The sequence below is a fragment of the Trichosporon asahii genome (assembly GCF_000293215.1).
Source record: "Trichosporon asahii var. asahii CBS 2479 unplaced genomic scaffold scaffold00071, whole genome shotgun sequence".
Classification (NCBI taxonomy): Eukaryota; Fungi; Basidiomycota; class Tremellomycetes; order Trichosporonales; family Trichosporonaceae; genus Trichosporon; species Trichosporon asahii.
The window spans coordinates 1,073,041-1,100,165 of NW_014040854.1; the positions used below are offsets into that span (position 1 = coordinate 1,073,041).

The window sequence follows — 27,125 nt, forward strand, 5'->3', positions numbered from 1 at the left end:
CTCCCCCGTTCGCGAGACAGTGGCCCCACGGCACTCGCCTATGTGGGGAACCTTTGCATGGAGCTAAACTCAACCTCGGAGGTCATAGAGTGGGCAAGCGGTACGCTTGGATTCTCGCAAACTCAGATCGCCAAGAGGCACGACCATTAAGATGAAGACGACTGAATAAGGCGATCCCGTGATGAGATTGCCGCCTGACGGCAGTCGTCTCTCGCTAGTCGTTTGAAATGCGTACAGTGCAGACAGCCTTGACTCAGCAGTGTTTAACGCGGGTCCGAGACGCTGAGAGGTGGGCAATTGTAGACTCTGCCCACATCTGTTCGAAGCAAATCAACTCAATCAAGTGACCAATCCCTCCAGTCCGATACAACTCAGCTCCACGGCAGTGGGCTCGGTGCACACAGAACGGAAAGCGCTGCGTCATGTTTGGACCTGTGCATTTGTGACGAGAAGGAACGCGGTCAGTTCCCAGCCGTCTTCTGCATTGAGCTCCAAACCGCCGACTGTTGCAAGTAAACTGATGGCCCAGACTGCCAAGTTCATCTAGGGAAGCCTCCACCTGCCGCTTGTCGCTTCTCGGCTGTATCCGCCCGCATCGATATCTCCATTCTTATCAGCCCCCACCTAGATGACTTCTACGCCATTCCCCAATTCAAGTGCTGTATCACCTCGTTAGGTGCCCCTCGCTCGTCTGCCTGGCGAAGACGTTGGGACAGAGGTGAGGGCAAAGGTTTGGTGGCGAACCGCTTAGCAGCTGATCCTTCAGTTGCACTAGATTAGCGACAGGCAGCGGAGTAGACCGGATTCAGGTCCCAGTGCCCTTCCCCTGGAGATGGCGATAACTGGTTGGGAATACTTCAACGGGAGCCTACATAAGAGCCGTCTCGCACACAGCGACAACGTTACCCCGCTTTGAGAATGACCGCCAAGCCATCGCCCACTATGGCGACAGCTCACCATACCGACCCTCAAAACTTGCCTATTCCCGGCACGATCGTGCTCGTCGACGTCGATGGTGGTTTAGCTGCTGAGCAGCACGCCGAGGCTGCTTCGGACATCATCTTGTCACCAGTACCATCCAACGACGTCAACGATCCGTTGCGCTGGACCCACCGTCGAAAGATGCTTCAAGTTGCCATGCTTGTTATCTGTAAGTGATGCGTTGTGTAACGGTCGACGTGAAGGCCCGTGGAATCTCGACCCAAACTAATCCTCCGAAGATACGTTGGCGACGGGCATGGCCACCGCCTCCCTTTACTCTGTTCTAACGCCCATCTCTGAGAGCACTGGCATCCCAGTCTCGACTCTCAATGCGGGCACTGGATACAGTGAGTGGGCGGGCTATGGTGACCGCCATTGCTAACGATAGTGTTCCTTCTGTTGGGCTGGGGTGCCCTCATTACGCAACCCCTGGCTCTTACTTTTGGTAAGCGCCCGGTCTACCTCATCACCGGTCTCTGCCATCTCGTGGGTAGCATGTCGCGACCGAGCTCCGCGGTAGAACTTTGCTGACTGTCTTACGCAGGCTACAGTGTTCTGGATGATCTGGATCAAGACTGAGAGTCAATGGCTCGCAAACAAAGTGTTACAGGGGTTCTTCGCGGCGCCCATCGAGAGTCTCGTCGAGATCTCATTCGCAGACGTGGTAAGTCAATTCAGGCACATTTGCAGCCTGGGAATCAAAGCTGACACTCTGCAGTTCTATGCGCATGAGCGCGGGTTCTACATTGGTCTTTACGGCATGGCCCTTTTCACCTCCAACTTTATCGCCCCAATCTGGGCTGGAGTGAGTGCTCGCTGAGATGAGAACTGATGCCCGCTCGCAGTTTGTCAACGACGCTCTCGGGTACAAATGGGTATTCTGGGTGTCGGCCATCGAGCTTGCAGTTGGGCTCGTCATCCTGTTTCTGTTTCTGGAAGAGGTGAGTAAGGAGATTGGGACCGGCGAGTCTTGCGAAGCGAGTGGGAGAGGAACTGTTGGATCTCGATCGCCGTTCCCCCTTTCCCAGTCGTTCCCGGCGGTCCGAGTTTCACCCGAGGTTCCCACGAATCGTTCGCCGGCAAGGCACTGACAATACAGACAAACTTTGACCGCGGAACAACGGAGCTGGCTGAGAAGCACACCGTCGACCGAGACTCCACCCAAACCGACGTCGAGATCATCGGGGAGGGCAAAAGCGTCACTTCCGCCGGGAAAGTGGAGGAGAAATGGAGCGAGAATGTCAGTATCCCAGTGTATCAACACCTCTACGGCACGCCCTACACTTGGCCGCAGCGTCTCCGTCTGTTCCGTCGCCGATGGCTCAGCTACAAGACCATGTTCACGATGATGTACCGTCCGCTACTGCTTCTGCGCTTCCCAGTGGTGGTTTGGTCTGGTTTCATCTACGGTGCTGCCCTCGTCTGGTTCAACGTGCTGAACGCGACATCGTCAATGATCTTCACTGGGACGTATAACTTCTCCGCCTCCATGGTGGGTCTGACGTACTTTGGCCCCACGATTGGCGCGATACTGGCTTGGGTGTGGAGCGGCTGGGTCTCAGACAAGTTCTCGATCTTCTTTGCGCGGCGCAATAAGGGCGTCCGGGAACCGGAAGAGCGCCTGTGGCTTTTGACCATGAACACGATCGTGCTGCCAGCAGGCCTTATCCTCTGGGGCGTCGGCGCCGCGCACCACGTCCACTGGTTCGGTCTTGTAGTGGGCTTCATGCTCATCGCGTTCACATCAGCAACTGGCGGCGCATTTGCTATCAGCTACGCTCTCGACTCTTACAAAGACCTCGGTGGTGAGGTCATGGTTACCGTGATGATCATTAGAGTGAGCTCAACCGAGGATTCGCACGACTTTACAACTAATTACAGAACTCTCTTTCGTTTGCTATCGGATACGGCATCACCCCATGGCTCACCATGGGGTACCAAAACACATTCATCACCGCGGCCATGGTCGGCATGGCCATTTATGCTTCATTCCTCATAGTCGTCAAGTATGGCAAGGCTTGGAGGTCCAAGTCTCGCAAGGCTTATTGGGGTTATGTCCAAACCAGTGTCATGGCAGGTCACTAATCTCCCCATTCTATAGACTTTGCCCTTTGCGCCGTTGTGTAGACTCTAGTTGTATGCACGTTAGTTTGTTATCTCGATCCAGTACAGTGGCCCGCGGATGTTGCTTATGGAAGCGATCCGGTACTCAGGAGAGGTCGGTTCCCAGACATACCCTCAACGGTCCAGGCTGGCCCAGGTGCACTTTCAAAGCTGATAGCGTGGGCATTCGAGGTACTTCCTGAGCATTAGAGTTTGATCATGTTCGTTTAGTCGAGTTTGCGATGCCCCCCAGTTATCGGCCTTCAGGAGGAACGCTTCGAGGTTTCGTAAAGGTTAGTACGAAGCAGGGGAAATGTGACGAAACGGAGCGAGGCAACAGGGAACTACCAAGGGCTGAGAGTCAGGAGGGACGACTGAATACGATTTTGCTCGCTGGTCAAGCCCAGAACGGCCTCCCGGAAGGGTTCCATATGGGCAGCGGTAGCCACCAGTACCCAGAGGGGTGGCACGTTCTTCGGTATCAGGACGACGATCTGCGGAAAGTCATAGCAGGGGGATTACGCTAACCGCTGGCCTCGCGACATGAGAGATATTACGCACTGAGACATGAGGAAACCAGGGTGTGGTGGCTTTGCCGTGATATCATCCGCCGATAAGCTCGAGTCCGCCAGTGAGATTGAGGCGAGCATGGGAGCCATTGCTCCCAGATGTGCTGTCATGCGCTCGAGGAGTTTCTCCATTGGGCAAGCCATCGAACGTCGCCGGGAGGTGGCTATCGTCTCGCTGGCCAAGTTCTCGTCGGTCCGCAGCTCGGCGTACCCGTCGTCAGCTCTAGCCTCCCTCGAAAACTCCTCTCACGACTGGGACTGTCCCATGCCCATGCATGACCGAACTGTGGCCGAGCTATGTTGGAGTCCGGTGCAGCACATCAAAGATCTCCAGCGGGCATGTGCCTTGGGTGTTAGCTGGACCAAAGTTGACGCGGGGCCCGGACCCAGTCCCATCTATTTCGGTGTCGAGACTCGCCCCATGCCCTTGCAGAGGATTGTGCCGCGAGCTCCACTTCATTTGAGCTGCGTTCCTGCCGTTGTAGCCCGTGAGTGGCGACTCTACGAAGGTCGAAGCATGTGTGTCGCCCAACAGAGAGACCTCTCGAGGATACGTCGACCCCAGTCGCTTCGGACGCGCTAGCTGAGATGTCTACTGATTAGATACCAGTGCAAGGCAGCACCTCGTTTTTGCCTGAAAGGGCATGTGATCCGCCGTTAGTGTTGCTGTCCGAGAGCTAAAACATGACGGAAAGTGAACCAAGAGTGTAGAGCTGTATCTGAGGAGCACAGAACAAGACCGAGGTGCAAAGGGCTATGGCCGGGGCTGTAGACTTAAGGGCCAAGGGATTGCTGGGACGGTCATGCTGGAGCGCGCAACCTACAATTGTGCCGGAATCGAATTAACAATGGGAAAGCACTGGAACTGGGTCCCATCGCTCCGTGAGATGTCAATGACAGCAGGTCAATTGACGCAAACCCAGAGCGACCCTGCATTCCCCTCGCTCAACTCTATTGCACCGATCACCCTGAGGTCAGTATCGCTGGATTCTACTTCTCCAATCCCCTCTCGGGCGAGATGGAACATAGACACATGCAGCAGGCGGGCCCTTGCTGGTGAGAGCGGTACGAGGCGAGGAAGGCCGCACTGCTGGAACTGCTTGACCTCAGGCCCCGGCAGGACCACAAGGATGCAGATGCCGTACGGTTCGGGCCGTGGACCGTAAACGAGTGGGAAGAATGACGAGCATTAGTAAACTCTTCGTTTGAGAACCATGCCATGCCATGCAGTGCCCAGGTCAGGGTGTGAGACGTAGGGGCATCCGGCGTAACCTAGAACGACAGCTCGTTCGCCCTGCCTTGTTCGAGATCAGGAGATCAGCGCTGCTGCCGTGCCGTACGACGTGGTGCGGTCTCGCCGTTGCGGTCGCGCCGATGCATGTGCAGCTGTTCTGTCGCACGGCAGCGCTGACGTGCTGCACTAGGACGGCCTGCAGATGACCTGCATGCACTCCACGCCCGCGACAGAATGCATGCGGTCTTGGTCTGTCGTACCCTCGCATTATCGTACCCCGAGCTTCCGCCGCCCTCGACGCCCAGGCTGAGCCCAGGCGCCGCTGCCCGGGTCGGTCGGTCGGTATTCACCCCCCTCATTGCTCTCACCTCGGGCACCGCGCGCACCGCGGGCAACACCCTGGGTCATCCCCTCCTCTCCATCTGACTTCGCTCTACCGCTCACATCTTGCATTATCTCCTTCTCTCACCTCCTCAGAAGCATATTTAATCAACCTCTCACTCGCGCCTTCTTCATCTCCCATCACGCAGCAACTCATCTCAACCCCTGCATAAGTCAAGCCTCCTTCCCTTCATAGCTCACCCTGTGTCACTCCCCCACCCTCCACATTACCTCCACTTGCAACCCTCACAATGGCGTCTGCTACCGCCCATCCAATCTCTCCCAACTCCCTCTCCCCTACGCTCTCAATCAATGGCTGCTCCGAGCCGCCTCGCAAGCGGAAGCGCCATACTCGCACCACGACAGGCTGTAAGCAGTGCCGTGTGCAGCGCGTCAAATGTCCCGAGGGCCCCATCTCCTCCACGACAGGGCGCAAGATCATCTGCCGCAGGTGCTGGGAGACCGACCAGCCTTGCTTCTACCCCATCAAGGGGATGATCAAGCGCGGCAAGAGCAAGGACCGTGACGATGCCTGGGAGCGCGCTGAGGATGTCGAGGAGTGGTGCCCCGTCAGCGGCGGCTCTGACTCGGCTCACGACTCGCAAGACTATCAACACCAGTTCGAGGATCGCGATGACATGACGATCATCGACTGGACGGCGCTGCCCGCTGCGCATGTCAACGGCACCCACACAGCAGCTTTTATCACCAGCGTCGATACAAAGCCCATGCTCCACACGCAGCACGCCCACATTGCGCCCATCAGCGCGGGGTCTATCCCGGCAGATGCGACAATCCAGCCGTTATCTATGAACCCGCCTCACGCTAATGGGGTTAGCGTCCACCCTTATCCTCCTGCGTACGGCTACACCAATGTCGACAAGACACTCACGGTCGACATGATCAATTATCTTCTGAATCCCGCGCCAATGAACAACATCGACCCCATCTCTCTGGCGGCTATGTCTCATTCGACCGGCGACCGCGCTGTGGTGTCTTACCTCGAGTCACGGGGCTGCAACGAGATTCAGTCCGCAACCCAAGTGAAGCACAACTGGATCTTCCAGCAGCTTTTCCCCCGCCTTCTTACAGTCCTCTCCGCGCCGGTCAATGCCGACGAAGCAGGGGCCTCTGTCCGCGACTGGCTGCACCACTCGCTCATTCAGTTGGCCTACGTCCACCGCGGCAACATCGATGCAGACACCACCAAGGCGTGGCACTGGCGTGCTGCAGCAGCGCGTCACCGCCAAAAGGCTGGATGTGCTATTCTTCGCGCCAAAGTCAGGTATCCCGAGCGGGAGTGGCAAACTGAAGAATACTTGTGAGTGTTTGCGAAATGCGACTCTGACAGCAGGATGGGTTTCTTCGTTCGCTGCATGGCGGACATGCTCGACGCTGGCCTTCTTCAGATCGATCGCAGTACTGCGTTTGAGCTGCCACTGGATCAGTCCTCATCGTTCTACCCGAGTCTTCGAGACATGATCTCCCTCTACGCCACCATTCAGTTTTCCTGCACGCCTCTGGACGTGTGCTCCAACATGCAACCGATCTTTGAAATGTCTCCGGTGGGCCCCGAATGGGTGGAGCGTTTCGTCGGTTTCTCTCGGCGAATTGTCATTCTCCTCGGTCGAGTCCACAGCCTGGTCGTGCAGCGGTCCAACATGCTGCGGTCCGGTGGCAAAGATGGCTCACGTGCTTCGCAGATCGAGGCGCAAGCCCAGGAACTGCTGGTACAGCTGAACGAAGGCTGGGATTGGGAGGAAGGCAATTTGGACGTCGGTCGCTCAGACCGTATCCAGCGTGGAAACGAGGTGAGTAGCCTTACGACATCGACGACCGCAGGTCTGTCGTAACCGATCGGAATGCCTTTCGGTCAGAGATCAAGCTGACCAGCCCAGGTTATGAGATCAGCATTGCGAGTCATGCTTCTTTGCGAGGTCCTCAACGTAGACCTCAGCGACGCTCGACTTGAGAGAGAGCGGCAGCGTGCAGCCGAACTCGTAGCCGATGCCGAGCCCGTTGGAATGGGCGGATTTCAGTGGGCATTGACGGTGAGTGAACCAAGCTAGATGCCCAACGCGGACGGTTCTGACCAATCAGATCATTGGCATGTACACTCGTGACCCCGACATGCGGTCGAGAATCCAGCACCTCCTCAAGTTCGTCCTTTCCCTCAGCTTTGGCTCCAACTACCGTGGTACCGACGAGATTCTCGATATCTGCTGGGACGCTTTGGACCGCAACGGCCAATACGAAAACGGAATCGCTCCCTGGCGAGACGCTATGGGCGCCTTGGGCAGGAACCTCTTCGTGTAAACGACTTGAGTAGGGGCGTGGCGATTCCAGCGAAAATAGAGTTCAGGCACTCTGGTGACCATTGTATCGAAGATGTTCTAAAGGTGTGGAGTGCGCAGGAAATGTAAGGCCCGGGCTTGCTGTGGGAACTTTTGACTTATTTTCCATTCGATCCTGGGCCTCGTCGGTGCCTTGTGGAACAGCCGCGAGTCTCCCATGTTTCCACCCTTACGTTCCAATCCGCCTTGCAGGAGCCCGAAGTTTGTAGCTCGAGTTTGTATTAGTTATGTGCTTTGTATGGACATGTGTAATCTGAAGGCACTTCGCACAAGTCCCTTGAACCGCTCTGCACCGTGGACTTATCGCGCCAAGCAAGGTGCTCCAACACTCGACTCGGTTGCCCAGGATGTGATGGTGTAAGAGCTATGCTGCCCCGCGCCGTCTGCCAGGAGGTCTGCAGGTGACTGGGTAACCGTCTCAGAACTACCAGCCCGACTGTTCCAGCCCTCGGCGTGTATTGGAGCGCCGGGGCTTTGCCCGAGGACGGCGACGGCGACGGTAACATCCGCATTACGTTGATATTACTACAGACATGACTACAGCGCATACCAGTGTCATGGAGCTACGGAGCTTAGATAAGGTGGAAAGACAGAGGAGATCGCGATCAGGGTCATGCCAGACCCTCGAATGCTCATGTTCGTATGCTGCGAGGTCGACGAGCCATATGGGTTCCAGCGCCGACGACTCCTCCAAGCTGCTATAGGGCGGGATCTACTAGAGCGGGATCTACGTTGTAAGGCTGGGAATCATCCGGTGCCAATGCGCAGGGGGCTTTTGCACCTACCACGAGTGTCTTGATAGTATTCCGAGCCTGTTTCCTTGCGTGCTCTCAGACGTAGCTTGACCGCAACGCCACAGGGGCTGTTGCTGCGCTATCCTTGAGAAGAAAAGTGAGAGCCGAAGGAACAATTGTGTTTCAGCTGACTTTGTCGTTGACGTAGAGGCGCTCTCTGTCGTGCGTACTCCCGATATTGGCTTCCTCCTCCTTTGCCCCGCGGTTGTTCCTGCGCTCGAGTCAAAGGCATCACGGCGGTTCGGCAGGATCGCGAGCCCGAGATTTTCCACGGTCCCGTGGCTATGATGCAAGGCCAGCGTGGTGCCCTCGTTTTCTCATTTATTTTCTACTCCCTGGCGATCATGTCGTGGCACTTATGTGATGCTTTGGTCATGTCAGCATGGACCAACGTCACAGCGACAACCCAATCTTGAATGCCCTCGCGGATTGCTAAGGATCGGTCCTTCTCGCCCTGCTGCATCCCTAGAATTCCACTTAGCTGTAGAGCTGTCTTCGGTCCGGCTCTTGAAACGACCGAGACAGAACCACGGGCGGCCGTGGGCAGGTGCTGCCTGCCGTGAGGGCGCTGGGCATGACACAGCCGATGGTGGCAAGCACGTACGCTTGTGTTCCAGATGCTACCGCTCTCACGGATTACTCGGCGACTGCTGGTGGTGGTGCGTCTTACGCAATGGGTCTGACTCTCACCCCACTTCCCACAGGCAGGCCTCGGTGTTCGGCCCCAGCACTCAGGATTTGGGCGCCTTTCCGGTGCGCTTGAGCAGGATTCTGCGCTTCTTCCGATAGTTCACACTGAATTGGAATCATAACGTACCGGACCGGGGTGTTTCACAAGCAGCATTGTCTGTGCTGTCGCTCACTGGTTCGGCGAGCACTGTCGTGTGCTAGTCCCAGGCAGCCTGACCGAGTGCTCGGGTAGACCGGGATGGCGGGGGATTCCAGTAGCACTTCAATTCACGATAAGCTCGTGGCAACTTGTAGTAATTGCCCGATGTGGTAATAATCCGACTGCGCTTACATCTCGAGCGTGGCCAGACGAGGCCGGGCTGCCACCCAAGTCTGCACCGCTCTACAGACTAGTGGATCCTAGTTTATCGTACCGTGCGCGCAGCCGAACGGACTACAGCAACACCGGTCAGCGACTCCCTGACTGACCGACATAACCTGGTCTAAGTGCGACGGGAGTTCGGCAGACTTGAACGTCCGTCGACCCGTCTGCAAAAAGATAAGGTGTGCCTAGGCTTCACTGGAACCAACGTGTGCACTAGATGTCTACCGTAAAGGGAAAGCGATCGAGGGTGATCAAAGCTGGAATCAAGCTCATCCCAGCTCACACCTGAGCGTCCCGAAGACATCACCCGACAGCTGCAGTGTGTCCGCGGCGAAACGGGCGAAGTGGCCGAGACCGCTTAAGTGCAGGCATGGTTCGGAAAGGACTTCAGGACCAGCCCGTGGGAGTCGACTTTCCAACATGCTTGAGAAACGGGGTCTTCACGGATCCAGTCTATATCCAGAGGTACTCTTGCGAGGCGCCTTCCAGTTGATGTTGAGCGCCCCCGAGGGAGCGACATCTTGGCGATGAGTGTTCCTACCGCCTCCTGCCGCCTTGCGGATTCCTGCACAGCCGTGCTTGGTTGTCCTATGGTCACTTGCAAACCCCGTCTTTCATCATTCAGCTCTGGGATTACGACACCGGTCGAACAAGCGATGTGGAACAAAGATGACGAGAGCAACGGGCAACTCCTGTGCTTCTGGCACAATTGAGTGGTCATCGTGGAAGAGATCTGCGGTCTTAGCGTCCGGGAAGCTGACTGCAAACGTGGGTGGCGAGCAGCGAGTTCTGCTGACATCGATGTGGCCTGTGGCACTGCACAGTAGACCGAGTTGTGCCCAATGGACGGCAGAAGAGGGGAGACCTTTGAGCAATGGCTGAAGCAGAGTATGTGGAAATTTGGGATACCTGACACGAGTACCCGACTAATCCCTTTCCCCCTCGGTGATGACCTCCCTACTCTTCCACCCAAGCAACCGAAGCGTCTGAACACACTCACACAGGCCATCGACTACTAACATGATCTCTCAGAAAAAGGAAACTGATCACTTAGATCGATGGTTTTGACAGCAGGCTCAGAGCAATGGATGGATTGGGGCTTGAAAATGAGATGGACGTCACGAAGCAGAACGTCTTGTTAATGCTGACCGACCTCCGGCCCTTCCAGTGGTATGCAGGGCGCAACTCACTGAAACACTGTTTCAGGCAATCAGCCGGGTGCCCTTCACCTCCATCCACCATTAGCCGGTCCCTCCTGCAGCTACCTTCCTCAGAGGGAAGACAGAAACGGCCGAAGGGCTTTGTAACCTGCAGTCTATTTCTCAACATCAACATCGCTCACCAGACTCACGCGCGCACGCGTTTCCTTCGCTCTGCGACATCTCTGCCCTTGGGACAAGCTGGCGTGTTGTGTTCAACGGAACTTGGTTCGCAAGAGAGGAGCAGAGACAGCGTCAACTGCCCATTTCAACCTCTTGTCATCGTACGCCTTCTTTCCCCCAACACCCTTTCGGGCGGCATGTTCCGACAGTACGACGGGAAACCTGCACGATCGGAGTTCGGGTATCTAAAGTATGATAAGTCACCCCAGCCTCACATTGCAGGCGGAGCCCGTTCACGTTGCTTCCACCCAGCTTTCAAGTCCCCGTCCTGTTTGTGCTCGGGACGCAACCTGTAACATCGCGAGACTGACAGCAGATACTGGGCTGGACTCCGGACTTATCAATCCCGACTCATTGAACTGTGCTTCCACGTCGGTTACAACTTCTCTCACATTGTCATCTAACCAAGATTATAACCTGTTTACCTTCAGACAAATCCCAGCCTACTTGGGAGGCTGACCTGGAGCTCGCAGATTTACAGGCAGGTGAAGCCACCGTCAACCGCCCAGGTGGCGCCGTTAACGTAGCTCGCGCCCTCGCTTGACAGGAAGACAGCAACGTCGGCAATCTCCTCAGGAATACCAGAACGTCCCTGGGGCGTGGGCGGGACAGAGATCTTGAGCGCAGTGGGGTCGCCACCCCCGGCCATAAACGCCTTTACGCTCTCCTCACCGGCCTTGGCCAGAGCCTGCGTGAGCTAGGGTGTCAGCTACCGCCAGCCGGTGTCGAGACTCACCGGAGTGTCAACACCACCGGGCGCGATGGCGTTGCAGCGAATGCCCTTGGCAGCGTACTCGATTGCAACGGCTTTAGTCAGGCCGACGACGCCGTGCTTGCTGGACACGTAGGCGGGGAGCGTGCTAACACCGACAAGACCTGCACTGCTGGCAATGTTGACAATGGAGCCGCGAATCTTGCGCAGCTCATGGCTAGCCTCCAGAAGCTCCTGGTTCTCCATGACGCGCAGCTGCTCGCGAACACAGAAGAATACACCACGGTTGTTGATGCCCTGTACGCGGTCCCACTCATTGCCCTCGTAGCCGGCCGTAGGCTTCAGAGGACCCAGAATACCGGCGCAGTTGACGGCGTAGTCGAGGCGTCCAAAGGTCTCAGTGGTACGCTGGACCATGGCCACCACGTCGGCCTCCGAGCTGACATCACAAACAACGTCGAGGACCTCGAGCTCAGGGTCGTTCGCCTGCAGCTGCTCCTTGAGGGCGGCGAGCTTCTCCGCCTGAACGTCGGCAACGGTGATGCGACGAACGCCGGAAGAGATGAACGAACGGACGGTGGCCTCGCCGATCTGATGTCAGCCAAAACAGGCGTCCCGAATTGTCAGGAGGGATGCACTCACACCAGAAGCACCGCCGGTAACGAGAGCAACGCCGCTGAGAGTCTTGGTCATCGTGCTAATATTCCTGGTTGACCGTGAAAGAGAATTGTGGAAAAGTCGAGTGAGGAGCATGCTGGGCAGACGTTATATAACCTGTCCAGAGGACCAAGCAGTAGCGATGACGACGGAGAAGAGACGAGGGCCCCGCAGCTTCCGTCTGTGCGGCAGTTCTTAATGAGTGCGAGGGCCTCGTCTATCAGTGCGCGCCGGCGGCCGGTTCCACGCAGGTGCCCGTGGCCCGAGGTCTACCTACCACCGAGGAGCTATAGTGAGCACGAGGTGTGAATGGTCTTGGCGTACGCCCAGTTCGCGCCCTGGCGTCCGGCGCGTTCGAATTCGGAGGGGCTCGGACCGGCGCTGATAGGAGGTGATGAGTGGGGGCGCCGAGCTGTTGAGGGAGGCTGCCATTCTCTCTACCTATCATGCGTCTGGGACCTGCCAAGCGTTGTCGGTCTCTGGGATATGGTTGCGAAGCTGTAACGCAAGTCTGACGATGCTTTCGCAGGAGATTGATGAACAGTTGGATCGGCATTCATCGCGGTGCTCGGCGAATTATCGATACGTGTTCAGTTCGAGGGCACGCGACCACTTATCACCTGAAGCGGTAACCAGAGACAGAACATTGGGGCACCGCATTCATGCGTGGGTCTCATGGAGGTCCGTTCAAGATGTACTGTGCGCGAGCTCCCGCGCGGAGCTTCCACTACGTCGCCTGAGGTGACTTTGCCGATCAGGAGGCTCTTCCTATTATGCAAAGCCCGCGCACGTGTGACCTCAGCGTCGCTTTGCTCGTCTCAGACTGCAGTCGGGTCAGGTCATACTCGGCATCACAGCAGGTACTCTATACGGACACTAATCATAACAGGGAACGTAGCACGGCGTAACTCTTCGGGTCGAAACGATTGTCCGGTCACAAAGCTCTAATCTATAGGGAAACACGAGGACACAAGGGCAACTCAGACCAGCGCGAGACCGATGGCGCCGATGATCAGGGCGGACGACGCAGTAACGGCACTAGCGCCAGAGTTGTCGTTTGCGCCCGCAGCGCCCGCAGCAGCGACGCCCGAAGACGCCTGGCCCGCGGCGGAGCCAACAGGGGTGGGGGAGCCGGCGGCGGCGCCGGCATTGCCACCAGACGGCGTCGGGGACTGTCCAGCACCGCCAGTCGCACCATGGCGGTTGCTGTACCAGTCGCCGTGGCTGCGCGTCTCAGTGTACCACGCAGAGTGGTTGTGGTTGTGGTCGTCGTCATCGTCGGAGTCCGAGTCATGGTCGTGGTCGTCATGGTCGGGCCTTCCGTCGCCGTTGTGGTCGTGGGGGACGGCGGTAGTGTTGCCAGCGGTGCCGCCGGTGGTGCTGTTAGAGCTGCCGGTGACACCCTGGCACACCTGGGTCAAGGCGTTGAGCTTGTTCCAGTCGTTCCTGCCGTTCGGGCAATGGCTGGGCGTGTTAGTGGCAAGAAGGAAGACCGCTAACGACCACTTACTCCTCAACGCAGTCGCGGAACTCATCAATGGCGTCGTCGTCACGAGGGTTCTGGGCGGCGCGGCAGAGACAGGCGAGGTCTTGCTGACCGCAGTGGACCTCGCGGGCAGCCTCGGCGATACAGTTCTTGACGCAGGGATCGAGGTTGTCGGGCACCTGTTGGGCAAGGACAGAGGTGACAGTAGCGAGAAGGACGAGGGAGGTCTTCATGATGCGTTAGAGAAGGTGAGTATGTCAAGTTGAAGTGTATGAAGTTGAGTGTACAATCGGACGCCGTTGCTCCATCATATATATCTTCGCGACTCCGCCGTAGCTGACAACAACAACCGCGACGGCTGTGCCTCGCAGCGTAATGTCAGGGCTTGGCGTAGCGGCACGCGACCTTGCATTGGCAGCTATGCCGACGCCGTGGCTTGGCACTGGTGTAGCATGTGCTTTTGGCTCGCCGACACCGCATCCCAATGGCCAGGTCCGGTCTCAATCCATCAAGGGACCGATCGGGTCCCCGCGTGCTCCGATAAGTGGAGCCTCGGAGTTGGAGAGACCCCGAGTCGGAGTTGCACCACTGTAGGCCGCCGCGCAGCCTGTCACGAGCTCGTCCGCAATGCAGTGCGGACGAATTGACCGCAGAGATGAGTGAAGAACGTGGGAGGCAGTGCAGGGCCAAGTCTGGTCATCTCTTGTCGGTCTAAGCCGAAGCAGCACTTGGCTTGTTCCTGTGCACATCCTCATGCCGATCCCTCCTTGACAATGAAAGTACCGGTGCTCTCGGCCACCTCGCCAAGGGCTTAGGCTCGCTGAATGGTGCTCGGGATGCTCGGCTCGATACATTCAGGTTACGGAGTCTGTTCACCGCATACCTCGGAACGGCTTTCGCCGTAGAATTCCAAAGCTGTGCTGGAACGAGTCCAGAAGCCGTCAAAAAGCCCAAGATAACCCAGGCGGTGCTGATAACGGAGTGGCATCACCGCTCCACACTCCGCTCAATCGGACAACGCAAGACCCAGAACTCTGGAGGCGGTGTTCCGAACTCATGCTTATTACGCAAGATCATTGGCGCATGACGGAGAGAGAGCTTCTTGACGAGAGAACGACTTGCAAGCGTCTATCCAGGAAGAGATTCTCACTGGTTGCATGCACGCAATGCAGAGTCGAAGCGGTGCTGTCAGTTGGTCATCGTCCTCAATGAAGAGAGTGGATGGCGTTGTAGTGATCGGATCGTGTGACACCTGGATCCTCACGAAGCGAAGAGCGAAAGCAATTGAGTGAAGACAACTATCCAACTGCAGCTCACGTTCAAAGACGCTACGCAACTTTGACCTTCGGCTTTTCCGATCTGCCAGCCTTTTTCTCCTTGGGTTGAGGAGGCGATAGATTGAATCGCCTTTCTCCATCGTTTGGGAGATCGTCGCTGCTGGCTTCTGGTGCAGCCGCAATCTAACACACCCCAAGACGGTCTCCTCAGCTGACGGCAGAGGCGCGCACACGTCTATCAATCGGAGAGGCATCACTCATGCTTTCACAAACTGGCAGCTAGCTATCAAACGAACTTCAGCATTGTCCGCATCCCCGCAGGCAGCCGCGGGATCTGTTCACAGATCTCACGGGTTGGTCTTCAGTGCGCCGCGACATGGTGCAGAGGTTAGTCACTTGCGAGCGGAGGGCGCAAGGTGATGAACTGGGGGCACAACCGGACTAGTCACCCGAGCTGCAGAACCGATATCTGCAGAAGCAAACCGGTGGAAAGGCAATGCACATGATGACTGGGGGAAGCGAGCCAGCGCATCAGCTACCAGCATATAAGTCTGCATGGACATGCGCGAAGCAATGCGAAGAGAGATTGGCATACTGGCTAGTGCTTCTCTGCTGGGGAGGCTTTTTCAACTGTACCGAGCCAAGCCAGATCTTCCGTGCCACCGGATTTCGGTAAGAGAGATAAGAAGCAATCACTAACGGGTGTAGCTGAGCCATCTCCGAAGGCGTACAGTCTATCAGTCTCCCTTCAATCAAACCATAGCCGGCCTCAGGGCCATGAAGCTGGCGCTTTGTTTTCAAGCACGATCAAACTGTTGCGGGCGGAGCTTGAGATGTTTCCGCGCTCACAAGCGCTCAAAGATTACCAGCCGCCGTTGTTTCACGAGTCTGCTGTCACAATGACTGTTCCCCGGATGAGACAAGACAGCCCATCAACGAGGACCGGCCACTCAAACATATGCGTCAGCTGCAACAGCCTGACTGTTGTCAACAAACGTAGGGCCGAGGGATGAAGACTTTGGCCCTAAATCAACAAGCCCACCTAGAATTTCTCCTATCCCGTTATATGGCGTACCCTTTCACTCCGGTCGTCATCGTGGCGAGAACATGCTGAAACGGCGCAGGCTTGCAGGCACAACTTCCCACGGAGCAGTCCGAAAAACCTGTTCCGCACCCGACTGACGCACCGAAGTGCAACGAGTGCGGAGCGGTGCGGAACAGATCTGAGACGGAAGTGACTGCCGAGAAGCCAGAGCCGCAGAGCCAGAACGCCAGAACGCCAGTCGCGTCATCTTTCCGCAACGCCCTGCATGTCCTGCAAATGTGCAAGCCAACGGTCTGCTCCAACTTCTGGCTAGGCCCACGGCTGACGCAGGTCTGGCAGGTTTGGCAGCCTGGCACAACTGTTTGGAGGTCCGGCATTGAAGAAGCTGTCGCTATGCAGATTTGCGCGCTTGCACGCTTGCGCGCTTGCGCGGTCGCAGCGCCCGTCCGACGACACCAGCGTCAGCGGCGTGGGTTGGCGCGAGGCGCAGTGAGATCCTTGGGGCGACGCCCCGGCGGCGCTGGGGGGCGTACGGGGCTTACCCCCATTCTCAATGGTCCGTTTGCGCCCTTGACGTCAGCTACGCCCTCCTCGTCAGCCAGGCTGGAGACTGTTGCTGCAGGTGCCCGCATGGATGTCAGTGACGGGCGGTGGTTAGTCCGGACCTGTGTCGAAGGATAAGAAGCAGGCACTCAGGCGTGGTCGAGTGGTCGATGGGACATGCCATGCTGATGCGCTGATGCAGAGGTCGTTTCGAGCCACCATTTCATTTAGCGCAGGCACGAAGGTGTCAAAACTCTGTTGCCCGTTTCGAATTCGGCGCAAAGGACTCCGCCAGTCACAGACTAGCTGCGCGGTGAAGAGGCTGCGGTGCATCGATCTCGTGACCTCCGACCTGCTGCGGAGAAGAAAGCCATGTGCTGGCGCGCTCGGGGTCACGCTGTAGCAGAGCTAGCGGCTCGGCATGCACGGCAGCCGCGGGCTCTCATCCATGCGTCTTGGCCGCAAGAGACCTGAGTAACCCTCGTGCAGGGTTTGGAGACCAAGTTAGTCACCCTGCTGCGGTCTTCTGGTGTCCTGGCTCTCACATGCCGCATGATCACTCATGCTATGCACAGTCGTAAGGTTTAATGTGTGTGCATGGGCGGCGGCTTGTGCACATGCACAAAGGCGTTCGCCGAAGGGAGTGGGGTAACGGACACGGAGAGGAGGGTGACATGCGGGCGGATCCTCCTGCTCGATTCCCACTGCACGCTACGCCGGCTCGGTGGATCGGTGCTTGTCGCCGCCGCGTGTCGGGGTGGCCCACATGCTCGCCGTCCACGGTCCATGGGTGTTGTAGCTGACACCATTATTCGGACTAGATCCCTCCTGGCTGGAGGCGCAGGACCACTGCTCGGACGCGTTTCCCGAAATGATCGAGGGACCAAGTCGTGCGTACCTCGCTTCCCTTGCTGGGTTGTTCCTTCACGCGTGCCTCTTGAGCTGACTGGCTTCGTCCTAGTCCGCCTCGGCGCCCATTGAGACGATTGAGCTGGGACTCGTTGACCCAGATTGCAGTGCGCCAAAACGCCCATTCCTTGCATCTTGCTCAGGGACACAGGGGGCGAGCGCATTCAGTGATCACCACCAGGGTCCGCGACACAAGGAAGGAGGGCAGGCATGCATAGCAGTGCTGCTAGTGCTGCAGACCAACCTCCTCTCAGCCTACAGGAGGCGCGATAAGTGACACGGTGGCGAGGTGAACGCTCGTCCAAGTGAGCGTTTTGCACACTGTGCATGTTCGCAGTATAAGCCAGCAGCAAGTTGTCGTTACGATGCAAATGGCGTTGGGCTAGTCACTGCAGTGCCAACTGGGTACAGTGTAGCTAGACCTCGTAGAGCGCATAGAGACAGCGCCTCATGGCGTATGCTGAGCAGCCCATATGGTGGCTGCTAGGCTGGCTGATAGCTCAGACGCAGAATCACCAGGCATCTAGACTCTGGACTTCTTCCAGACACACTAACACGCGAGACACACCCCCCTGCGACCCGGACTTTGCGTCTTTCCTTCGCTCATCTCCCCATCCGCTCGCCATCTTCCTCTGCGCCCTCACCATCGTCAGCCCTCTCCTCATCACCAACTCCTGCTTCCCAACTCTGCCCTTCTCTCGTTACTCTCGTTTCCGCACACCTTTAGTCCCAAAGACTTTCCTCTCTAATCTCTCTCCGCACATCGTAATCAGGCCATCCTATTCGTTCCGAATTCAGATTCGACCCGTCTTGTCCTTGCATTCCCCGCATCGACCACGACCCCGTTCCTCAAATCCTCAGCCCTCGTCCCCTTTCGTCCCTACCGCTCCGTCCCTCGTCCCCGCCCCCTGCCCCGCGGCCCCCACGCCCACGCCTGCCGGCTGCCGCGCGCCGCACCGTCAAACCGTCGAGCCGTCCTGCCGCCTCCGCCGCCGCCCGACGCCCAACCCCCCCTGCTGTGCCTTCCTTCGCCGCGGCACCCTTATTTGACCAGTACGCCAGCGCGAACCGCCGCCCGCGTGCACTGGCATATCCCATTTCATTTGACCGGCAAATACCTTGCTCTGCTCCGCGAACCCACCGCACGCGGCCGTCCCTGCACACCCAAGCCTCCAAGCCTGACCGGCGCGTGCTCGGCGTCCCCTGCCTTCAAGCCTCAGTCCCACTAGCGGCGCCCTCAGCCGACGCAGCACACTGCACACGCCTACGCCCGCATCCTCCCATTCTCGACCCCCGTCCTGCCGACGATCGATCCTCACAGTCTCTCTTCTGTTCCACTTTTGGCTCTTAGGCGACAACCGATATCTAGCCTGGTGCTGGCGGCCTTGATTTGTGAGTATCTGCACTGGCCCCCCACCCCACATCCCCGCGCACCGTGTTCTTAGATAAGCACGGATAGTGGGTCCCACCTGGCATCCTCGCAGAACGGCGGATCGAGGAACTCAGGCACAAGGTCAAAGAGACTGGCAGTCTCAAAATCGTGCTCGCTTCGGCCAAGGGCAGACATCCAGCACGGACGGCAACACCATTTGTTGTAACCTCTCCATTCACCCCACTGTCCCCCCGCATCCACGCTCGCCTTGCTCTGCCGTGCTCCGCTCTCGATGCGCAGTGAATAGCGCCGCCGAGCAAGAACAAGAAGCAACACGGGAGTCCTCGATCTGCGTTGGACCTGACACGCGTGATTTCCGACCCGACGCTCCCCGCCCCCTCCTTCGCGAGCGCTGATTATTGACACCACCTCAGCGTCTTCTCTTTCTCCTTTCGTCTTCGGCATCGACTCGTCACGCTCTTCTATACCGGTGGCCACTCGCAACCACCATGGGCGACCCAGTCGTCGTCTTGCCGGAGGGCGCCACTGCCTTTGAAGCGCATGTGCTCTCCCTATTGTCCTCGTTCGAACGTCAGCCATCCCTCGCCTACGCCGCCCCGTCCACGACTCTGCCCAAGACCGAGGCTCAAGAAGCCATCGAGTCTGCCCTTTTCGCTCTTGCCCGCCGCGCTCTCCCCGGTCAACATGCCCAGATTCAGCCGAACGCTCGTGTCGCCGATGGCTCGTCTCTGAACAATAGCTACAAGACCCCGCCTCCTATCGACACCACACAGTGCAGCGTCACCTGCCCGTCATGTGGTACTTCGGTTCAGTCCCCTGTCGTTTCTGTTGCCACGCCCTCGACTTCGTTTGCCTCGCTCGATATCTCGTCTTCGCCTCGCCCCGTTCCTAATGTCGCCTGGATCAATGCCCATGTCAACGAGACCGGCATGTCAGCAGAGAAGGAGCTCGAGTTACTCAAGGCTCAGGTGCAGGATATTGCTCGCGTCTGTAAGGCTGTCGCTACTGGCGACCTTACCCAGAAGATTATCGTCCCTGTCAAGGGTCAGGCCATGACCGAACTCAAGGACATTATCAACTCTATGGTCGACCGTCTCAAGACATTCGCTACAGAAGTCGAGCGTGTCTCGCTCGAAGTCGGCACGGAAGGAAAGCTCGGTGGACAGGCTGTTGTCGAGGGCGTCGAGGGAACATGGCGAGAGCTTACCAACGTCGTCAACCGTCTCGCCGCGAACCTTACCAACCAGGTGCGCTCCATTGCCAAGGTCACCAAGGCTGTCGCTCGAGGAGACCTCTCGGAAACTATTACTGTCGTCGCCAGCGGTGAGATTGCTGAGCTTGCCACCACCGTCAACGGAATGGTCATGTCACTACGATTGCTAGCCGGAGAAGTATCTCGAGTATCACTCGAAGTCGGTTCAATGGGTAAACTCGGTGGACAAGCCTACGTGCCAGACGTCGAAGGTGTATGGAAGGATTTGACCGTCAACGTGAGTATAGGGCATAGAAGGCGCTGATATCAAGGTGAATCGAATGTGTCACTCTCTTACCACCCAAGTGCGAGAGATTGCCCGAGTTACAACTGCTGTAGCGCGCGGTGACCTGTCAAAGACGATCGAAATTGAGGCCGAGGGAGAAATGGCTGTGCTCAAGGACACTGTCAACTCCATGGTCAAGCAGCTCACGACGTTCGCTGGAGAAGTCACTCGAGTGGCGTTGGAAGTCGGCACTCAGGGTATTCTTGGCGGACAGGCTATCGTCGACGGCGTCGAGGGTGTGTGGGCCGACCTCACCACTAATGTCAACGTGAGTTCGGGGTGTGGGACATCACTGACGATCAGAAAATGGCCCGAAACCTCACTGAACAAGTGCGAGAAATTGCCGAAGTCACCAAAGCTGTCGCTCGTGGTGATCTCAACAAAACCGTTAATGCCGATGTCCAGGGAGAGATTCTCGACCTCAAGATCACCGTCAATGACATGGTGGCCCAGCTCACGGTCTTTGCCGCAGAGGTCACCCGTGTGTCGCTCGAGGTCGGTACTGAGGGCAAGCTCGGTGGACAGGCGCTGGTTCCCAACGTCGAAGGCACTTGGAAGGTTCTTACCGACAATGTCAACCTGATGGCGCTCAATCTCACGACTCAAGTACGATCCGTCGCCGATGTTACAGTGGCCGTCGCTGCCGGTGATCTTTCCAAGAAGATCAGCGTCGAGGCCTTCGGCGAGATTCTTCAGCTCAAGAACACTGTCAATGCAATGGTGGACTCGCTTCGCAGTTTCTCTTCAGAAGTCACTCGGTAAGTAACGATATCCAGCGTTTGCTGACAGCAGTGTCGCGCGTGAAGTCGGCACGGAGGGTCGTCTTGGTGGTCAAGCGTTCGTCCCTGGTGTCGCCGGTACATGGAAGGATCTCACGGATTGTGTCAACGTCATGGCTGCCAACCTCACCGTGCAGGTGCGAACGATTGCCCACGCCACTACTGCCGTCGCTCGGGGAGACCTTACGCAGAAGGTCACTGGTGTCGCGGTTTCCGGTGAAATTCTCGACCTCGTCAACACTATCAACAATATGATTGACCAGCTCGCTATTTTCGCCGCTGAAGTGACCCGCGTAGCCAGGGAAGTCGGTACCGAAGGCAAGCTCGGTGTGCAAGCCGAAGTTGAGAACATCGAGGGCACCTGGCAGGAGATCACGTCCAACGTCAACACCATGGCCTCCAACCTTACCACGCAGGTGCGCGCCTTCGCCCAGATCTCGGCTGCCGCCACCGACGGTGACTTCACTCGATTCATCACAGTCGAGGCGTCTGGTGAGATGGACTCTCTCAAGACCAAGATCAACCAGATGGTCTACAACCTCCGCGAGTCAATTGAGAAGAACACGAGCGCTCGTCAGCAGGCCGAGTTGGCGAACAGGTCCAAGTCCGAGTTCCTCGCCAACATGTCACACGAAATCCGTACGCCCATGAACGGTATCATTGGTATGACGGTTCTCACGCTCGAGAGCGAGTTGACTCGCCAGCAGCGCGAGAACCTCATGATCGTCTCGAGCTTGGCATCCTCCCTGCTTACGATCATCGACGACATTCTCGATATCTCCAAGATTGAAGCTGGTCGTATGACCATGGAGCAGATTCCGTTCTCGCTCCGCCTGGCCGTGTTTAGTGTGCTCAAGACGCTCTGCGTCAAGGCCTCGCAGAACAAGCTCGACCTCATCTTTGACATTGACCCAACGATTCCCGACCAGCTCATCGGTGACCCTCTCCGTCTGCGACAGGTCATCACCAACCTCATTGGCAACGCCGTCAAGTTCACGACCGAAGGACAAGTGGCTCTTTCGTGCCGTCTGAAGGCCAACAAGGATGGCGAGGTGGAGCTCGAGTTCTGCGTAGCCGACACTGGTATCGGAATCAAGCAGGACAAGCTGGATGTCATTTTCGACACGTTCGCGCAGGCTGACGGATCCACGACCCGAAAGTACGGTGGAACGGGTCTTGGTTTGACCATCTCGAAGCGACTGGTCAGCCTCATGAACGGAAACCTCTGGGTCGAGTCTGAGTTTGGCGAGGGTTCGCGCTTCTTCTTCACGATGCGGACAGAGGCGACGACGTCTACTCGTGAGCAGGTCATTGAGCGCCTCGCCCCGTGGGCCGGACGATCAGTCCTGTTCATTGACACGCTGGGTGACCAGGCTGGTGTCAGCGAGATGCTGTTGCAGCTCAACCTCAAGCCCACCGTGGTCAGCTCGCCGAACGCTGTCTGGGACCTGAAGCAGAACGTGGATGGCTTCCCACACTTTGACACGATGATCGTCGACTCCTTGGCCGCCGCCGAGAAGATACGCACGATCGAGCACCTTCGGTACATTCCGATTGTGCTTCTGTCACCGTCGAACCGACCCGCCGGCCCGGAGAACCCGTCATTCATCGACCTCGACGAGAGCAGGCGAAAGTTATTGGCCCTGCCGAGCACGATGGACCAGGTGCTCAGCCCAGTACCGGTCAAGGACTGCCTCGACATGGGAATAAACACGTACTACACGACACCACTGAACCTGCAAGAGCTCAGCAACGCAATCGTCCCTGCTCTCGAGTCGCACCAGGTTCAGCCCGGCGACAGCGTCAAGGACACGGTCCTCGCGATTCTCCTTGCCGAGGACAACGTCGTCAACCAGAAGCTTGCTGTCAAGCTCCTCGAGGTGGCTGGCCACAAGATCGAGGTCGCGGACAATGGCGAGATCGCGATTGAGAAGTACAAGCGGCGTCAGATGGAGCGCAAGCCGTTCGACGTGATCCTGATGGACGTCTCGATGCCTGTCATGGGAGGCATGGAGGCGACCGGATTGATCCGCGAGTACGAGGCCGTCAGCGGCGTCGCACCGACACCGATTATTGCGCTGACGGCGCACGCGATGATTGGCGACAAGGAGCGCTGTCTTGCTGCGGGCATGACTGCCTACGTCACCAAGCCGCTGCGACGAGGCGACCTGCTCGCGGCGATCGCCAAGGTTCTGACGGCCAAGCCGCAGCCGGTACCGCAGTACAACCCCAACAAGTCGCAACAGGACGACACGGAGAGGACGCTGATCCTGGCGAGCAGGTAGTCGCGCAGATTCGGGGTTTCGTTTCCACTCTCTCTTCCTCTCTCTCGCTCATACATATTATACCCGTGTTGTGTTTGTGTTTTCATTAGTATCTGATGTGTGCTTTGCCCTCATTTCCCGCCCGTGATATTACCTTACGTTACAATACGCTATTTGCATTGCGGATGCATGGATCGCCGCTGCGCAGAACAAGGACAAGGAATTCTATGGCTAGTGCTACAATTCGACCTTGGACCAGTCGATGCGGCCGCGGCCAGACTGGTCCGAGGGCTCGACAGTCGTGAGGTGTCGCATAGTCGGGCGGCCGTGTGGGCAGTTCCACGGCTGGTCAATCGTGCCCATGTTGCGCACAAGCTGCTCCATCTTGGGCTTTGCGAGCGCCGTGCCAATCATGACACTGCGCCGACAAGCGCGCATGGCAAACATGGCCCTTGCCTTGCTCGTGCGCGGGTTGTCGTGTCCGTCATTGATGTGGTGGATGAGCTCGGCCAGGTCGCTCTCGTCAAACACCGTGTCGCGGCTGACGGGGACAGCGCACAGTTTCACGCGACGGCCGGGCACGCCGTCGGGGTCATACTTCAGCTCGAAGCCGTTCCGCTCCACCACGTCCTGGTGCTCGAGCAGTGTGATCTCGTCCCCGGCGCTGAGCTGCAGTACCTTGGGAGCAAGCAGGGCCTGCGCCTGAATACGGTGGGTGCGCTGCAGCGTCTCAAAGTTGTACTTTTCGTCGCTCGCGTGCTGGTCAATGATGTACAGGTCCTCCTCTCCCTCGGTGGAGGAGGGTAGGGCGGCGATGATGAAGCCCCGGTTGAACTGACCCAGAATGCGCATGCGCGCAAAGTCGGCCTTGTCGATGGAGCGCGAGAGGGCCGCCTCGGCGCTCGCCAGGTCGCGGTTCTGGACGCCCGCTGCGGACGTTGCCTGGCCCTTCTTCAGCTTTGTGGCGACATCTGTCTTGGGCTGTGGGCTGAGTGAGAGGGACGCCCAACGGCGCCGCACCTGCTCCATGTCGAAGCGCAGCGTTGCCTCCGAGGCGGGGAGAGTGGAGGTGATCTCGTCCCGGTATCCACCCGTCGGGTCGTCGACGTGGACGGCTTCTCGCTCCTCTGGGGCAGCTTGACCGACCGCAGGAGAATCGCAGCACAGATCGTCGACCTCCTGCGAACTGTGGCCCGGCTCAACTGTACGGCGTTCCGCCGTGCCCTCGGTAGCCGGTCCCTCATCGTCCCCAACAGCCTCAGCAGATTCCTCGGCAACACTGGCTTCTCTTGAAACCGCTGGGGAGGGCGAGCGGTCGATGCCGGTGGTTCCAGGGATGCGTTGTATCGGCCGAGGGATCTGGGACTCGGAGATTTTGACCTGGACTTCTTCGACTTCATCTTCTCCGTCCGACTGCGGTTGAGGTTCCTCTTCCGACTCCTCGGAGGCATCTCTCCGCCGCCGGAGCTGTGACAGCATCTCTGTTCGACGCGAGGTTCGCTCGATCTGAGACGGTGCCTCTTTGACGACCACGGCCTCTTCGACCCCCTCTTCCTGTCGGGACCTCCTTGTTGCGTTGTTCCAGAACCGCTGTAATGGCGACTCCTTCACCAGACTGGCCGACGAGCGCGATGTCCGTGAGGAGCGACTTGGCGGTTCTTCCTCCTCGGGCTCATCCATGTCAATGTCCTCATTCTCGGCCCCATTCTCCTCAGCTTCCGGCTCTGGCTCCGGCTCCGGCTCAGACTCCGGTTCAGGCGACCCATCCGCAGGAATGGCAGAAGCGGGAGCTGGCGTCGCCGAGCTCCTGTAGCTCTTTAACTTGTCGAGAAGACTAGTCCGCGGCCGTTTCTGCGGCGACCAAGAGGCTGTCGTTGTGTCCAGGGTCGCCACAATCGTATCTGGCCGTCGTTTGCGAGGGGCGGGCTGCGGCTCATCCTCCTCTTCGCTGCCCGCACCGTTGCGCGATGGTTCCTCTCCTCCCTCTTCCTCTCCGCGTTCTTCATCCTCGCCTCCGCCTGCGTCACCATCTTCGCTGCCCTCTTCGTTGTCCTCCTCCGCTTCATCATCGATGACCGGCTTCTGCGATGCGAGCATTGTATGGATCTGGCTCGCGCCCCCGACCGCGAAGTTAGAGCGTGTCGGAGCGTAGAACTGGTCCAGCGCCTCCCTAAGCGCTGCGATGAGATTGCGCTCCGAGTGCACGAACACGGTGCGCTTGTCGGGGCTGACGTTGATGTCGACGCTCTCTGGCGGCAGGCGGAAGTCGAGGACGGCCAGCGGGACTTGAGAAATGTTGTAGGTCTTGTACACCTCGTTGACAGCTTTCATCACCTGGCGAGTCAGCTACAGATCGCAGGCTGCATAGCTGGAGAAAACAAACCTGTGGCAAATTGCAGGGCCGTCCGTTGATGTATGTGTACTGTCTGTCTGAGCTCGCGCGGCCTTGACCCTGTGCGGCACTGCTAATCAACCCAGTGACGCGGACAGGTTGTGAGCTGGGGAAGTCAGCTCTTGCAGAGGTGCCTCAGCTTACGAGACGTCTAGTCCTTCACGGCGCGCCATGGCCCGGTCAACCTCGACGTCAAAGTTCAGATCCAGATCAACGAGACCCGACAGAGCTTTCGCGCCCCACAGCGCGCTGACGGAGGCACGCACACCGCCTCGACCGTCAGTGGTGAGAACAGTGTTCCGTTTTCTGTCTGTCAGCTGACGATGGACAGATTCAAGCTCACGGGTTTCTGCCAGCACCCAGCGTCTCGACCTTGAGCCTCACGCCTTTTCGTCCGTCGCCGACAGATGCTGGCACGAGCGCGTACGCCGTCAGAATGCCTAACGCTTTGGCAAACTCGCGCTTGGCGGTGCGCTCGAACTCCTTCCGTCGAACTGGGAGGGGGCGGAACAGACCGGAGAGCGTTATCGTTGTGCCGCGCTGCGAGGAGTTAGGACAAGAGACGTGTGCAACTCACACTTCGCGCCTCCTTTGACGTGGACAGGAGACGCCCGTCGCGTCCCAGTGACAGTAGTGCGCCCATAGGCGCCGTCTCGCTAGTTGCCGTCTTGACGGTGACAGACTCGCAGAGCGCACACAATGCCGAGAGCGCTTCGCCGCGGAAACCGAATGTCTCGACATGTGCCAGATCCTCCAGCGAGGGAAGCTTTGATGTGTGGTGTTTCAGCGCTGAAGTCAGCTAGGCCACGGTACCCTGGTCGCTCAGGCTTACCAACGCCGTCCCAGTCCTCCTCCTTGATACCACTGCCGTTATCGGTGACCTCAACGCTGTCAAGTCCATTGTCCTTTATGCGGACATCTGGTGTCAGCTAGCTGAAGAGTAGGAGTTACCTCACCGACACTCGTCGCGCCCGCGTCGATCGCGTTCTCGACCAACTCCTTCACGGCCGACTGGAGGTCAAGCACAACCTGCCCCGAGTGTAGGCGGTGGACCGAGGTCTGGTCGATCGCTGTCTGTCAGTTATCTTCTTGCAATGATGAACTCACCCTTGATCGTGGCCATTGCGCCTGTTGAGGTAGAAGTCGAAAGGAGTCTAGCCACGCGCGTGCCGATATTGTTGTTGCCGCCGTCGCGTAACCTACCTCCACCGGGCGGTGCCTGAAATCGAGCTGGAAAGTTGACCGAGACAGACCGGCAACTAGTGTCAGCATCGCCCA

General features: G+C 58.0%; 7 protein-coding genes across 7 annotated transcripts; 4 read left to right on the top strand and 3 right to left on the bottom strand.

Annotated features, from left to right (window-relative positions):
* Positions 1-942: 942 nt before the first annotated feature.
* A1Q1_05306 (uncharacterized protein) lies at positions 943-3,066 on the top strand (the record flags this gene model as incomplete). Its single annotated transcript, XM_014322038.1, has 8 exons — positions 943-1,150; positions 1,221-1,328; positions 1,370-1,467; positions 1,526-1,645; positions 1,700-1,786; positions 1,827-1,922; positions 2,081-2,818; positions 2,863-3,066. 8 exons carry the CDS (start codon positions 943-945, stop codon positions 3,064-3,066), a joined length of 1,659 nt encoding a protein of 552 aa, XP_014177513.1.
* Positions 3,067-3,651: 585 nt separating this feature from the next.
* A1Q1_05307 (uncharacterized protein) lies at positions 3,652-4,819 on the top strand (the record flags this gene model as incomplete). Its single annotated transcript, XM_014322039.1, has 3 exons — positions 3,652-4,141; positions 4,386-4,626; positions 4,774-4,819. 3 exons carry the CDS (start codon positions 3,652-3,654, stop codon positions 4,817-4,819), a joined length of 777 nt encoding a protein of 258 aa, XP_014177514.1.
* A 700-nt stretch (positions 4,820-5,519) lies between these two features.
* On the top strand, positions 5,520-7,584 carry A1Q1_05308 (uncharacterized protein; the record flags this gene model as incomplete). Its single annotated transcript, XM_014322040.1, has 4 exons — positions 5,520-6,589; positions 6,689-7,079; positions 7,167-7,319; positions 7,369-7,584. 4 exons carry the CDS (start codon positions 5,520-5,522, stop codon positions 7,582-7,584), a joined length of 1,830 nt encoding a protein of 609 aa, XP_014177515.1.
* A 3,300-nt stretch (positions 7,585-10,884) lies between these two features.
* A1Q1_05309 (2,5-dichloro-2,5-cyclohexadiene-1,4-diol dehydrogenase) lies at positions 10,885-12,257 on the bottom strand (the record flags this gene model as incomplete). Its single annotated transcript, XM_014322041.1, has 5 exons — positions 10,885-11,014; positions 11,068-11,142; positions 11,332-11,540; positions 11,589-12,155; positions 12,207-12,257. 5 exons carry the CDS (start codon positions 12,255-12,257, stop codon positions 10,885-10,887), a joined length of 1,032 nt encoding a protein of 343 aa, XP_014177516.1.
* A 944-nt stretch (positions 12,258-13,201) lies between these two features.
* Positions 13,202-13,940, bottom strand: A1Q1_05310 (uncharacterized protein; the record flags this gene model as incomplete). The annotated part of the gene is made up of 2 exons (XM_014322042.1): positions 13,202-13,445; positions 13,732-13,940. The coding sequence occupies 2 exons, from the start codon at positions 13,938-13,940 to the stop codon at positions 13,202-13,204; spliced, it is 453 nt and encodes a 150-aa protein (XP_014177517.1).
* Positions 13,941-19,362: 5,422 nt separating this feature from the next.
* A1Q1_05311 (CnNIK1) lies at positions 19,363-23,476 on the top strand (the record flags this gene model as incomplete). Its single annotated transcript, XM_014322043.1, has 4 exons — positions 19,363-20,364; positions 20,486-20,674; positions 20,716-21,148; positions 21,189-23,476. 4 exons carry the CDS (start codon positions 19,363-19,365, stop codon positions 23,474-23,476), a joined length of 3,912 nt encoding a protein of 1,303 aa, XP_014177518.1.
* Positions 23,477-23,692: 216 nt separating this feature from the next.
* On the bottom strand, positions 23,693-26,970 carry A1Q1_05312 (uncharacterized protein; the record flags this gene model as incomplete). Its single annotated transcript, XM_014322044.1, has 8 exons — positions 23,693-25,789; positions 25,839-25,953; positions 25,992-26,164; positions 26,232-26,387; positions 26,425-26,636; positions 26,680-26,752; positions 26,799-26,917; positions 26,955-26,970. 8 exons carry the CDS (start codon positions 26,968-26,970, stop codon positions 23,693-23,695), a joined length of 2,961 nt encoding a protein of 986 aa, XP_014177519.1.
* Between the last annotated feature and the right edge of the window lie 155 nt (positions 26,971-27,125).